General features: G+C 41.3%; 1 protein-coding gene across 7 annotated transcripts in view; it reads left to right on the top strand.

Annotated features, from left to right (window-relative positions):
- LOC102899890 overlaps positions 1 to 14,499 on the top strand; it is a 34,733-nt gene extending 20,234 nt beyond the window's left edge. The window contains exons 1-3 of one of the 7 annotated variants that reach the window (XM_045061158.1): positions 4,689 to 4,941; positions 12,051 to 12,584; positions 14,111 to 14,499. In XM_045061158.1, coding sequence (XP_044917093.1) covers positions 12,108 to 12,584; positions 14,111 to 14,278 — 645 coding nt within the window. In that variant the 5' untranslated portion in view covers positions 4,689 to 4,941; positions 12,051 to 12,107 and the 3' untranslated portion in view covers positions 14,279 to 14,499. Of the gene's footprint in view, positions 1 to 4,688; positions 4,987 to 12,050; positions 13,003 to 14,110 lie in introns of those variants that run through there. The other 6 variants (XM_045061159.1, XM_045061154.1, XM_045061157.1 and 3 more) reach the window with 6 other exon arrangements.
- The last annotated feature ends 579 nt before the right edge of the window (positions 14,500 to 15,078 follow it).

Raw genomic sequence — 15,078 nt, forward strand, 5'->3', positions numbered from 1 at the left:
TGCAGAGAGAGAGAGAGAGAGAGAGAGAGATCTGATATCTCTTCCTCTTCTTATAAGGACACCAGTCCTAACAGATTAAGATCTCATCCTTATGACCTCATTTAACTTTTATTACCTTCTTATGGGCCCTATCTCCAAAAACAGTCACATTGGGGATTAGAGTGTCAACATACACATTAGGGAGGGGGCACAACTCAGTCTAGAACATACTGTTTTCAGAGTATCAAGACATAGATTATGCTCTGAAAATGGCAGTTCTTTTGATGTGGGTCATAGAAGAGGTCAAGCAGGTTCAGTGAATCTGCCTGCTGAATCAAGAAGGTCTGAGCAGACTAAGCCAAAGATACCCCCAGGTCCTTGATGAAGAAGAAATAAAAGTAAAGACCACACCCCTACAGTAGATTACCAATATTTTTTTTTTTTTTTTTTTTTTTTTTTTTTTTTTTTTTTTTTAAATTTTTTTTTCAACGTTTATTATTTATTTTTGGGACAGAGAGAGACAGAGCATGAACGGGGGAGGGGCAGAGAGAGAGGGAGACACAGAATCGGAAACAGGCTCCAGGCTCTGAGCCATCAGCCCAGAGCCTGACGTGGGGCTCGAACTCACAGACCGCGAGATCGTGACCTGGCTGAAGTCGGAAGCTTAACCGACTGCGCCACCCAGGCGCCCCAGATTACCAATATTTTGCTACACTTCTTTTTATGCTTTAAAGGTTCATTTAATAACTGTGTTTTTTTTTTTTCATGATGACACCTTCTCCCTTACTTCCTACATTCTGTCAGCCACTAGCTGTCCTTGATCTACATTCCCCACTCTCCTATTAGTCCAGGTCTCCACTCCTGATGAATTAGATACTTACTGTGGCTTCCTCTGTTCTTTTGCCACCATTCAGTCCCACCCACTCTCACACCCTAGACAGGCTGGTAGCTTAAAGTGTAAACTAGATCATATCACCTCTCCACTCGAAATGTTTTGATGATTCCTATTATTTTTAGGATAAACTCAAACTTTATACCAAGTTTTCAAGGGCCCTCCTTATATCTTCTGGCTCTTACCCATCTCTCCAGCTTCATTGTCTGTCAACCCCACTTTCTCATTCTCTGACCTAGATGCCTCTGGGTTACTGCTCAAGCTGCTCTGCCTGCCCACACTCATCTGTTCCCCACACCCTTATACCAGACTCATTTTTTAGATCTCAGGTTCCAAGTGACACAACCCAGAAAGCCTTTGTTGGGAGATTAGGCTGCGTACCTAGCCCATGTGCTCACATTCTTTTTGTCCTAACAGCTATCTCCCCATATTGAAATCTGTGGTTGTCTCTATCTCCCCCTTCAAACTGTAAGTTCTGGGGAGGGTCTTATTTATTGTTGTGTTCCCAGCATCTAGCACAGCAACTGGCACATAGTAGGTACTCAATAAATACTAGTCAAATTAACCAATTATTTTTTTTTAACATTTTTATTTATTTTTGAGACAGAGAGAGACAGAGCATGAATGAGGGAGGGGCAGAGAGAGGAGGAGACACAGAATTGGAAGCAGGCTCCAGGCTCTGAGCCATCAGCCCAGAGACCGACGCGGGGCTCGAACTCACGGACTGTGAGATCGTGACCTGAGCCGAAGTCGGATGCTTAACTGACTGAGCCACCCAGGCGCCCTTAACCAATTATGTTTTTAAAAACTGTTTTGGATAGTTGTATACCCATGTTCATAGCAGCATTATTCACAAAAGCCAAAAGGTGAAAACAGTTAACTGATTCGTCCCCAGTTAACTGATGGATGAATGGATAAACAAAATGTGGTATATCCATACAATGGACTATTATTTAGCTTTAAAAAAGAAGGAAATTCTGACACATACTACAACATGGAGGAAACTTGAGGACACTATACTAAGTAAAATAAGCCTGTCACAAAAGGATGACACAAAAGGATGGTATGACTCCTCTTATTTGAGGTTCCTAGAGTAGTCAAAGTCATAGAGACAGAAAGTAGAATGGTAGTTGCCAAGGACTCAGGGGAGAGGGAAATGAGGAGTTAGTGTTGAATGGGTACAGAGCTTTAGTCTGGGAGGAAAGAAAAGTTCTGGAGATGGATGGTAGTAATAGTTGCACAGCATGGGGAATATATTTAATGTCACTAAACTGTACACTTAAAAATGGTTAAAATGATAAATTTCATGTTTGTGTATTTTGCTGCAATAGAAAATAACCACTAAAATCATTTTTATAAAATTTCAAACAACAAGAACAAAATAAAACCTCTAGGTAATGCTGGATAGAAAGAGAGAGAGAGAGAGAGAGAGAGAGAGAGAGAGAGAGAGAGAATGAATCAGGAGGGACCCCTGCTGGGATCTGTGGTTGAGATTCAGGAGCCAGTGGGCAGACTAGGTTAGTAGCCCTCATAAAGGGTCCCTATGTAGTCAGGCTCATTGTCTCTGGATGTGCTTCAAGTTATCCTCTCACCCTCTCAAGACTGCTGCTGCTCATTTTTTTCTTCTTTTCAATGGATATGATTAAAATAAACACTTGGGGTGCCTGGCTGACTCAGTTGGTTAAATGTCTGACTCTTGATTTTGGCTCAGGTCATGATCTCACTGTTGTGAGGTCGAGCCCTGTGTTGGCTCTGTGCTGATAGCATGAAGCCTGCTTGGGAGTCTCTCTCCCTCTCTCTCTCTGCCCTTCCCCCACTCATTCTCTCTTCCCTCCTCTTTCCCAAAATAAAATGAACACTCAGGGTTTTATATATCACTATCCTTAAGGTCTATTCCACTTGGCAGAGTACTTAAAAGAGGTTTCTTTGCAACTTTGGAAGTGAAACATTATTTAAGCACCCAGTGGCCGACTGTTCTTCAAAGATGATCATAACTTTATCTCCCATCTTGCATGATTTCTGCAATGAGACCATTAGGAAGAGAGGTCTATTTCCCTCTCCTTGAGCCTAGATGCAGAAGTGACATTGTGTGGCTTTTGAGGCTGGCCTCCAAGAGGCAGTGTAGTTTCTGCTCTTTTGCTCTCTGTGAGAGCCAGCTGCCATGCAGTAAAGAAGCTGCAGATAAAATACTGAGTGATGAGGCAGCTAGCATGTGCAATGAGAGAGGCCATGCTGGGTAGCTGACTATATGGTATGTGAGTGAAACTTCTTAGGCCTTCCAGCTCAGCCCAGCTGCCATTCGACTGCAACTTCATGGACACCCCCGTTAATCCCAGCTGGAACAGAAGAACTAGCCAACCAGGCATTGCCCAGACTTTTAACCCACAGAATCATTAGAAGTAAATAAGCCATTGCTGCTCTAAGTCACTAAGTTTTGAAATGGCTTGATTTGAAGCAATAGATAACCCAAGACCCATCTTCTACCAAATTAAACACTAGAATGTGTAATTGTAGTACAGCATTCTAGTACCTCCACTCCAGTTTGTATTCATTGTAATAATATCAACATAGATATAAAAGAAAGAAATCCATATACAACACCACCGTTCCAATGCTTTCTCTGTTTTCACTTATCCATACGTTTTTCTGTTAGTGTATGATAGGCATACATAGTGAAACAATGTTGTATTTATTGAGCACGTGACATTGTGCTATTTTTCTCTCTCTTCACATTGTATTTTTCATTCACTCATTGAATAAGCATTTACTGAGACCTACTTCATGTTAGGCACAGAGGATTTGGAGCTAAATGACTGCATACTATTTTTTCCATATTTTTAATCATTCACATAATTCCTGTGAAATTGCTCTTTGAATTGAATGCAAATTAATCCAGGTGTTTCTTTTCTTGTCTATTTATAAATTTTAGCTCTGAAGAATGTGTGGTAACCTATAATATGACCTATAGTATCAAACCATACAATTAAAATTATCAGGAAAGGAAAATAAATATACCATGAACCTAGTCTAATAGAATTACTATAATTGAACATATAGCTCTGAGATTTCAGGCAAGGCAAAAAGAAAACAGTGAAACAGTCATTCTCATTGCTTGACTTAAAGCAAGCCCTTCACACTTCTGATGGGGATGGAGATCTTGACTTCCCTACACAGGAGGAACTGGTGGTGGACTAGAGGTGAGGAGGTGGAGACAGTATACATAGGAGAGGGTCAGCTTTATCCAGGAACTTGGCTAGGAGGAAGAGTAGGGTGTAGGGAAGCTAGGTAAGGGCAAGAGTGCTGGTGGGAAAATTCTGTAGCAAGGCAGAAATCGAGGATTCAGGGGAGAGTTTTGACTGAGGAGATGGGGTCCTTGGGAAGGTCCAGGTATGGGATCTGGGACTCATTTGGAAAATGAGGGAGTTTCTTGGCTGGCAATCACTGTTTTTTCAGTTTAAATGAGATGAGAGTGTAGCAGAAAGGGGTTGGAGGTTTGAGAAGAATGGGAAAGGTACCAGTTACTCCTTGTTGAATCTGCTGATAGTCTGTTTCAGAGTCATACTATTGAGGCATCTGAATCCAGGAGTAGATAAGGAAAAGGACAGACCATGACCTGGATATCACCAGGGCCCTGGCTCAATCTTCCAAGCAGGCTCCTGACCCTGTACAAACCCTCCATTCTACACTATAGAATACTTGATCTGAAGGTTCTCCTACACCTGCTTTTCTGAGAGTGATGATTTGTAGAGGCTGTGAAGACAGGCAGGTGGCATAGCCAATGGGGCAGCTAGCTGAGAGATTCTAAGGAGAGGAACAGTTGGTGAGGAAGGAGAGGTTTCCTGTTGACCACCAGGTTTTACATAGGAGAGGAGAGAAAAAGCAGGGCTTCAGAGCTGTGGCGGCAGAAGCAGGGACACAAATGGTCCAGACTGGATCCACTCCAGCCACTGCAGTAAAAACCTGCCCTTTTAGTCACCACTCAACACATGTTACCAGAGATTTGATGCTTCAATTTGAGTGACTGGGATTTGGCCACAAAATTGTCTCTGAAGGAAGGAAAGCAAAGATCTGTGAGTCTGACCACCAACTGTTTTATTTCCCATGAGAGTTGGCAGGTGAGGGTTCGGAGACCCACCATGGCCTTCCTCCTTTCCTCCTTGTTATCTTTGGACCATGCGTTTGCAAAGCAGATGAAATCCAAAGTTTAGGCTGCCAAGTTAGACACTCTGGTTTCTAATCCTGACTCCTCCATGTACTTGGCTATATAATGATCATGGGGGAGTTACTTAGCCATTCTAAATCTCAGTTTTCTTGTCTAGAAATTGAGAATATTTATCTCATAAGGTTGTTCTAAAGAATAAATGATACATCAATGTCCATTTATGGCAGAGTGCCTAGCACATAGTAAATGCCCAGTATGTGCATTGTTTTCCCACTGTCCCATCTACCCCCTTTGGCTCTTCTCCTTGATCAACCACTGCTCTTGGCAGGCTTACTGGGTAGTCCTACATCCATGAGCTCACTCTGGAGCCTGCCTCTCATTCCTATGTATGACTATTTGAGTGATGTGAACTGATTCTTGGGGGTAATTTAGAAATATTGCTGAGTCTCAGACACCTTTGAAGAAGACTTTTCAGCACTAGCTGTGACAATTTTTTAGTAAAATGCAAAGCATTTAAAAAGAACCCCAGAAAACAACAAGTGTTGGCAAGGACATGGGGAAATTAGAACACTTATGTATTGCTGGTGGGAATGCAGATGGCACAGCTGCTATGAAAAACATTGTGGTGATCCCTCAAAAAAATTAAACATAGATTTACCATGTTATCCAGCAATTCTGCTTCTTGTTATATACTCACAAGAAGTGATTGGAAAGTCAAACATATCTGTACATCCATGTTAATAGTCGTTTTATTTATTTATTTATTTATTTATTATTTAATATGAAATTTATTGTCAAATTGGTTTCCATACAACACCCAGTGCTCATCCCAACACGTGCCCTCCTCAATGCCCATCACCCAGTTTCCCCTCCTTTCCACTCCCCATCAACCCTCAGTTTGTTCTCAGCATTTAAGAGTCTCTTATGTATTTAAGAGTCTCTCAGTATTTAAGAGTCTCCTTCCCTCTCTGTAACTTTTTTTCCTCTTCCCCTCCCCCATGATCTTCTGTTAAGTTTCTCAGGATCCATATAAGAGTGAAAACATATGGTGTCTGTCTTTCTCTGTATGACTTATTTCATTTAACACAACACTCTCCAGTTCCATCCACGTTGCTACAAAAGGCCATATTTCATTCTTTCTCATTGCTAAGTAGTATTCCATTGTATATATAAACCACAATTTCTTTATCCGTTCATCAGTTGGTGGACATTTAGGCTCTTTCCATAGTTTGGTTATTGTTGAAAGTGCTGCTATAAACATTGGGGTACAAGTGCCCCTATGCATCAGCACTCCTGTATCCCTTGGGTAAATTCCTAGCAGTGTTATTGCTGGGTCATAAGGTAGATCTATTTTTAATTTTTTGAGGAACATCCACACTGTTTTCCAGAGTGGCTGTACCAGTTTGCATTCCCACCAACAGTGCAAGAGGGTTCTCATTTCTCCACATCCTCTTCAGCATCTATAGTCTCCTGATTTGTTCATTTTAGTCACTCTGACTGGCGTGAGGTGATATCTCAGTGTGGTATGGTCATTTTATTCACAACAGTCAAAAAGTGGAAACAACCCAAATGTCCATCAATGAATGTATATATAAGCAAAATGTAGTATTTCCATACAGTGGAATATTATTTAGCCATTAAAAGGAAGGACAACTTGACACTTGCTACAATGTAGATGAAACTTTAAGATTTTATGCTAAGTGAAATAAGCCAGTCGCAAAAGGATGACTATGGCATGGTTTCTCTTAGAGGAGGTTCCTAGAGTATTCAAACTCCTAGAGACAGAAAGTAAAGTTGTGGTTTCCAGGGATTCAGAGAGAGTGGGGGGCGAAAGGGAGTTATTGTTTAGGGGCAGAGCTTCAGTCTTGGAAGATGAAAAAGTTCTGGGGATGGATGGTGATGATGGTTGCACAAGGGTGTGAACGTACTCAATGTCATAGAAGTGTACACTTCAAAATGATCATAATGGTAGATTCTGTGTTAATGTGTATTTCATCACAAAAAACTCCTCAAAATTTGTCAAATATTCTAAATCTCAAATTAAATGATTGGTCACTGCCATGTACAAGAACACATGTAAAACAGGACAACCATTGATGATTACCCAAATTAAGCTAATAAAAAGATTTAAGAAAGGTCAAGGCCAAGATGGCTGAGCAGCATGGAAGTTTTTTACATCTCTTTTCCCTGAAGTGCAGCTAGATCAACACCAAACCATCTTGCACACCTAAAAAATTGATCTGAGGATTAACTCAACAATCTGCATAACTGAACCACAGAACTTGGCAGGTACATGGCACGGAGAGGTGAAATGAGGGAGAGAGAAGCCATGGAGGGTAGGGACCTGTTTTTGCTTGTGGAGAGAGGACAGAGACAGTGGGGAGAGTACGGGAAAAGCCCTCTCCCCAAAACTAGCTGGAGAAAAAGAGAAAGAGTGGAAACACCCATAAGAGAATTAATAAGAAAGGGAAAAAGGAGAAAGGAGAGGGTGTGGATACCATTATGACTCAATGAACAGGAGAGAACAGAGTCTGAAACTCCATGACTTGATACCTGGTGGAGCTCTGGTGGGAACAGTGAATCCCCAGGAGCAGACAGTGAGGTCCGAGGGATCCTCGGGCCACATAGGGAGAAGTGGTTCCTCTGCTGAGAAGACATTTGGTAGGTTGTGTGGACTCCCCACAGGCAAAGGTCCCAGTGGACCCTGGAGAACAACCATGTTTGCTGGTGTTGGAACAAGGGACATCCACACGCACATACTGGGCATTTACTATGTGCTAGGCACTCTGCTATAAATGGACACTTATTTGTAAATAGTATGTGCATTGTTTTTCCACTGTCCCAACATCTGTACCCCCAACGCGAAAGAACCCAAATATATAAATCAATTAATCACAAACATACAGAAACTCATTGACAATAATACCATAATAGTAGGGGACTTCAACACCCCACTTACAGCAATGGACAGATCATCTAAACAGAAAATCAACAAGGAAACAATGGCTTTGAATGACACACTGGACTGGGTGGACTTAACAGGTATATTTAGAACATTTCATCTTAAAGCAGCAGAATACACATTCTTCTCAAGTGCATATGGAACATTCTCCAGAATAGATCACACACTGGGACACAAATCAGCCCTCAACAAGTACAAAAGGTCGAGATCAGACCATACCTGTTTTGAGACCACAATGTTATGAAACTCAAATGTCAACCCCAAGAAAACATTTGGAAAGACAACACATACTTGGAGACTAAAGAACATCCTACTAAAGAACGAATGGGCTAATGAAGAAGTTAAAGAGGAAATTAAAATGTCCACAGTCCAAAACCTCTGGGACTCAGCAAAGGCTGTCATAAGAGGGAAGTATATAGCAATCCAGGCCTTCCTAAGGAAGGAAAAAAGTTCTCAGATACACAACCTAACCTTACACCTTAAAGAGCTGGAAAAAGAACAGGAAATAAAACCCCAAATCAGCAGAAGATAGGAAATAATAAAGATTAGAGCAGAAATCAATGCTATTGAAATAAAAAAAAAACAGTAGAACAGATCAATGAAACCAGGAGCTGGTTCTTTGAAAGAGTTAACAAAATTGATACATCCCTAGCCAGTTTGATCAAAAAGAAAAAGGAAACGACCCAAATAAATAAAATCAAGAACAAAAGAGGAGAGATCACAACCAACACTGCAGAAATACAAACAATAAGAAGAGAATATCATGAGCAATTATATGCCAATAAATTGGGCAACCTGGAAGAAATGGACAAATTCCTAGAAACATATAAACTACCAAAAGTGAAACAAGAAGAAATAGAAAATTTGAACAGACTCATAATCAGTAAAGAAATCAAATTAGTAATCAAAAATCTCCCCAAAACAAGAGCCCAGTTCAGATGGTTTTTCTAATTCTACCAAACATTTGAAGAAGAGCTAACACCTATTCTTTTGAAACTATTTCAAAAAATAGATATTGGAGGAAAAATTCCAAACTCATTCTATGAAGCCAGTATTACCTTGATTCCAAAACCAGAGACCCCACTAAAAAGAAGAACTGCAGACCAATTTCCCTGATGAACATGGATGCAAAAATCCTCAACAAGATACTAGCCAACCGGACCCAACAATACATTAAAAGAATTATTCACCACAACCAAGTGAGATTTATACCTGGGATGCAGGGCTGGTTCAGTGTCTGCAAAACAATCAATGTGATGCATCACATCAATAAAAAAAAGGACAAGAACCAGATGATCCTTTCAATAGATACAGAAAAAGAATTTGACAAAATACAGCATCCTTTCTTGATAAAAACCCTCAGGAAAGTAGAGATAGAAGGAGCATATCTCAAGATCATAAAAGCCATAGGTGAAAGACCCACCGCTAATATCATCCTTAATGGGGAAGAACTGAGAGCTAAGTTCAGCTAAACTAAGGTCAGGAACGTGACAGGGATGTCCACTCTCACTACTGTTATTCAACATAGTATTGGAAGTCCTAGCCTCAGCAATCAGGCAACACAAAGGAATAGAAGGCATCCAGATCAGCAAAGAGGAAGTCAAACTTTCACTCTTCACAGACAACATGATACTGTATATGGAAAACCCAAAAGACTCCACCAAAAAACTACTAGAATTGATTCATGAATTCAGCAAAGTTGCAGGATATAAAATCAACACACAGAAATCGGTTGCATTCCTATACACCAACAACGAAGCAACAGAAAGAGAAATCAAGATCCCATTTACAGTTGCACAAAAAAACATAAAATACCTAGGAATAAATCTAACCAAAGAGGTGAAAAAATCTATACACTGAAAACTATAGAAAGCTTATGAAAGCAATTGAAGAAGACACACACACACACACACACACACACACACACACACAAAGAGGAAAAAGATTCCATGCTCCTGGATAGGAAGAACAAATATTGGTAAATGTCGATACTACCCAAAGCAATCTACATATTCAATGCAATCCCTATCAAAATAACAGCAGCATTCTTCACAGAGCTAGAACAAATGATCCTAAAATTTGTATGGAACCAGAAAAGACCCCGAATAGCCAAAGCAATCTGGAAAAAGAAAACCAACGCAGGAGGCATCACAATCCCAGACTTCGAGCTATACTACAAAGCTGTAACCATCAAGACAGTATGGTACTGGCACAAGAGCAGACATTCAGATTAATGGAACAGAATAGAGAACCCAGAAATGGACCCACAAACGTATGGCCAACTAATCTTTGACAAAGCAGGAAAGAATATCCAATGGAATAAAGACAGTTCTTCAGCAAGTGGTGCTGGGAAAACTGGACAGCGACATGCAGAAGAATGAACCTGGACCACTTTCTTACACCCTACACAAAAATAAACTCAAAATGGATGAAAGACCTCAATGTAAGTCAGGAAGCCATCAAAATCGTCGAGGAGAAAGCAGGCAAAAAACTTCTTTGATCTTGGCCGCAGTAACTTCTTACTCAACACGTCTCTGGAGGCAAAGGAAACAAAAGCCAAAATGAACTATTGGGACCTCATCAAAATAAAAAGCTTCTGTACAGTGAAGGAAACAATCAGCAAAACTAAAAGGCCACCAATGGAATGGGAGAAGATATTTGCAAATGACATATCAGATAAAGGGTTAGCATCCAAAATCTATAAAGATAAACTCAACACCCAAAAAACAAATAATCCAGTGAAGAAATGGGCAAAGGACAGGAAGAGACATTTTTCCAAAGAAGATATCCAGATAGCTAACAGACACATGAAAAAAATGCTCAACACCACTCATCATCAGGGAAATACAAATTAAAACCACAATGAGATACCATCTCACACCTGTCAGAATGGCCAAGATTAACAACTCAGGAAGCAACAGATATTGGCGAGGATGCAGAGAAAGAGGATCTCTTTTGCCCTGCTGGTAAGAATGCAAACTTGTGCGGCCACTCTGGAAAACAGTATGGAGGTTCCTCAAAAAGTTAAAAATAGAACTACTATATGACCGAGCAATTGTACTACTAGGTATTTATCCAAGGGATACAGGTGTGCTGTTTCAAAGGGACACATGCACCCCCATGTTTATAGCAGCACTATTAACAATAGCCAACGTATGGAAAGAGCCCAAATGTTCATCGACAGATGGATGGATAAAGAAGATGTGGTGTATATATATATATATATATATATATATATATGTATATACACACACAATGGAGTATTACTTGGCAATCAAAAAGAATGAAATCTTGCCATTTGCAGCAACATGGATAGAACTAGAGGGTATTATGCTAAGCGAAATAAGTCAGAGAAAGACAAATATCATATGACTTCACTCATATGTAGATACAAAACAGATGAACATAAAGAAAGGGAAGCAAAAATAACATAAAAACAGGGAAGGGGACTCTTAAAGAGTATTATTAGTAGTAGTCGTATCAATAAAGTATGGTGATAGGTACCCTCTGAAGAATTGTGGATGGAACAGAAGCCATGTGCATGAAAGAAAAGGAAATGTTCTATTTTTCTCTATAGTCTTAAGAAATCTCCTGGCAAAGATACAAAGTATAGAGATTATCATAGGGCTTCTAGAACAACCAGACACACCTGAATAGTTAAATTCATTTATTCATTCCATCCTTTTGTTCATTTATCAAGTCTAATTAGACCCTTATGTGTCATTATCTATACCGGATGATATGGACATTTTAACTGTGAATAAAGTTTGACTCCTGACCTCCAGAAGCTGATAATCTAGTAGGAAAGATGAGATATGTAACTGTTGTGCAGTTGGGCGTGTCCAGAGTGGACAGCCTTTATCATAGGCTGAAACGTGGAGAGAGGAATAACCATATCATGGGGCACAAATACTGCATGTGTATAAAGATATGAAACTGACAGCTGGTAGCAGATCTAAAACCTGAACCATCTCCTTGGATGTGCTTAGGATTCTTGGCTGCCTGCTAGCAAGTTCTGACACTGTGTTCTTCTTTCCTTTCCTGCCCTTCTTGAGGTGCTGTCAGGAGTCCTCCTGGTCTTGGATACTGTGGTCCCTTGAGATTCTGAAGAGATGGCTGCAGCGGCAGTGGCTGGACTGATCCCTGTGCTACACTCAGTGGCTGGTGACAAATCCCGCTACTATATTGGGCGACAGCTGTGGTTTGGGTTCATCGCTGTGTATGGAGTGGTGGTGTACGTGGTCCGCATGCCCTGGGTTCCCATCCATGAAGATTTCTGGTGCCATGGCAACATTACCAATACTTGTTTGATTGAGTGTTTTGAAAAAAGTTTTAACAGTCCTGTAGTGGGAATTTGGTACTTTTTTTTCTTTATTTTCTTGGCCCTCTTCTTCCTCATGGAATTCTTCATGGCTCAGATTCGGCACAAGCAAATCAAAGCCAAGTCAGTGGAGTCAGCGGCAGGTGAAATGGAGGAGGGCTCCATGGTGGGAATCCAGGAGAATGCCCCTTCCCCGAAGAAGTCCATCCTGAACTTCCACCAGGAGAAGACGCTTTTGCTTTTGTATCTCCTTTACTTCCTCCTGCAGGTTGGTGCACAGTGTGTGTTTTTATTTTTTCTCATGTACCAACACCTGCCCCTGGTGAGCCAAGCCATCATTCACTGCAGCACCAAGAGCTGTCCAGGACCCTATTTCTGCCTGATCAGGGGGACCATGGAGAAGCGAATGTCCATCTACACCCTCATCACCTTATCCTTCATGATCATCCTCTTCTGTTCAGGTTTCTTCATGTACAGCATCCACCATTACCTGCTAAAAGGGCTTGCCAGTGCTAAGTTTTGGCTTGACTAATGTTTGAAGTTCTTATTGAGAGTCTTTCCTCCCTTACACTAGGAAGTTTGTGTTCCTTTAAATATTGTGTCTGGGGCAGGGCTTCTTCTTGCTGTTTCTTTGCTTTAGTCCTTCATAAAATAAACATTTATTGTTCTTGTGTCCTCTCTCTACAGCCAGGCTCAGGTTGTCTAACTGTGTGTGTGGGGGGTGGGTGGTACACACTTGATAACATTTCAGAGTTTTCTCAAATGTGTTATCTAATTTGGTCCTCCCCAGAAGCCTGTGGCCTTGAGCTTGCTACTTCATCCTTCCAGTATTTTCAAATCAGGAAGAGCTTTCATAGTCTTAGAACTAAGAGCATTAAAGATTCAGAGGAGATTGGCTGACTTGTGCTCTGGCCTCCCCAATTTGGGTTGTAAATAAAAGGAAGGTAATTCTTCTCTACAGGAAAATTCTCAGCTGGACTGTCAGAGCAAGTTACTCAAGCTCCTAGGTGTGGGCGCAGTCTTGCCACCTCACTTGAGTCTCCAATGAGGACTGAATAAATCTGGATGAATCCCACTGGGGAGAGGATGAGTGTGGGTAGGGTGGGAATGAGGTTTGGAGGAATCAGTGCACTGGGTTTCACTATGTTCAGAATCTTGTCTCTCTCCAAGACCTGACCTGTCTATCTTTTTAAAAATTTTATTATTATTTTTCTGTACCTGTTTATCTTGAGTTATGTTGAAGCTCAGGTCAAGTCTGCACATACGTTACTAACAATGCTTTGGGCTCCCTGCTGAGTCATGCTATTTGCAAGCACAAGGTGGTTTGACCAGATAAGGCTAAAGCTCTCCACATCTGGGGGGAGGCAATAAGATGGGGATCAGAGTGAATATGCTACAGAGAAGGTATGGCTAGTTACCTCATCCTGTGCTAAGCAGTTGTCCCCAGAACTAATTTGAGTAGCCATCTTGTGCCTGAGGCTTAGGTTCCTTCCAGGTGCTTCGTGTGAGATGAAGAACGAGGGCAATGCCAAGAGCCTTACCTTGTTGGGTACAGTCTGTGTTGTCCAAGCAAGCATAATGTTCCGAAACTACTTAGTTGGATGTAGTTGGAATTTTTTTGAGGCTGACTGTGACAGGCAGATCCCAAGGTCTCCCCCAATGATTTTCTGCCTCCTGGTATCCATGTCTTTGTATAATCCCTCCTTATGAATGTAAGCAGAAACTGTGACTTGCTTCTAACCAATAAGATGTCACTCCTTTGATTATGTCATATTATATATAATTCTATTTTAGCAGATTAGAACAAGACTTTCCCTTGCTGGCTTTGAAGAGGCATTCATGGCAAGGAATTGCAAGTGGCTTCTTAGGGCTGAGAGTGGCACCCAGCTGACTGCCAGCAGAAAATGGGGTCATACAACTGCAAAGGAATTAAATTCTTCCCACAACTTGAAAGAACTTTAAAGTGGATTCTTCCCCAGTCAAGCCTCCAGATGAGAATACAGCCCAGCTTACCCCTAGATTGCAGTTTTGCAAAACCGTGCACAGAGGACCCATGCCTGGGCCCCTAACCCACAGAAACTGTGAGATAATATGTGCATGTTGGGGTGCCTGTGGGGCTCAGTTGCTTAAGTGTCTGACACTTGATTTTGCTTCAGGTCATGATCTTATGGTTTGTGAGTTCAAGCCCCACATTGGGATCTGCACTGATAGTGTGGAGCCTACTTGAGATTCTGCCTCTTTCTCTGCCCCTCCCCCACTCGTAGTCTCTCTGTCTCTCTCAAAACAAATAAATAAACTTAAAAAAATATATGTATGTTGTTTTAAGCTGCTAAGTTTGTGGAGATTTGTTATATAGCAATAGAAAACTAACACATTGACCCCAGGGGCCCCACAATGGTATAAGAGCCAGTGGAGGCTGGCTGGTCTCAGCATTAATGCATCTGAGGTTTTCACAGCTTTTCTTCCATCCCAGGAAACAATACTCCTTTGCTTTCTTCCAGCAGGTGACCCAGTCACAGTCTGAGGGGCTTGTATAAGTTTTAGCAGAGAGTGCCAGAGACTAAGGTGACTGCTGCTTCTGACCCTTCTGCCTAGATAAGAAGGCTCCTGCATAGGCCAGCCCTGGAAAGATTCTTACTGTCCTGAATGATCCACCTTGATCTGCACTGGTGTCGTACAGGTGGGATCTGAGGTTCCAGAACCTCCTGTTGCAATACTACTGTAAAATGAGAACCTGCTGGGCTCACACAATCTCCACCAGG

Source organism: Felis catus, chromosome B4, assembly GCF_018350175.1.
Source record: "Felis catus isolate Fca126 chromosome B4, F.catus_Fca126_mat1.0, whole genome shotgun sequence".
Lineage (NCBI taxonomy): Eukaryota > Metazoa > Chordata > Mammalia > Carnivora > Felidae > Felis > Felis catus.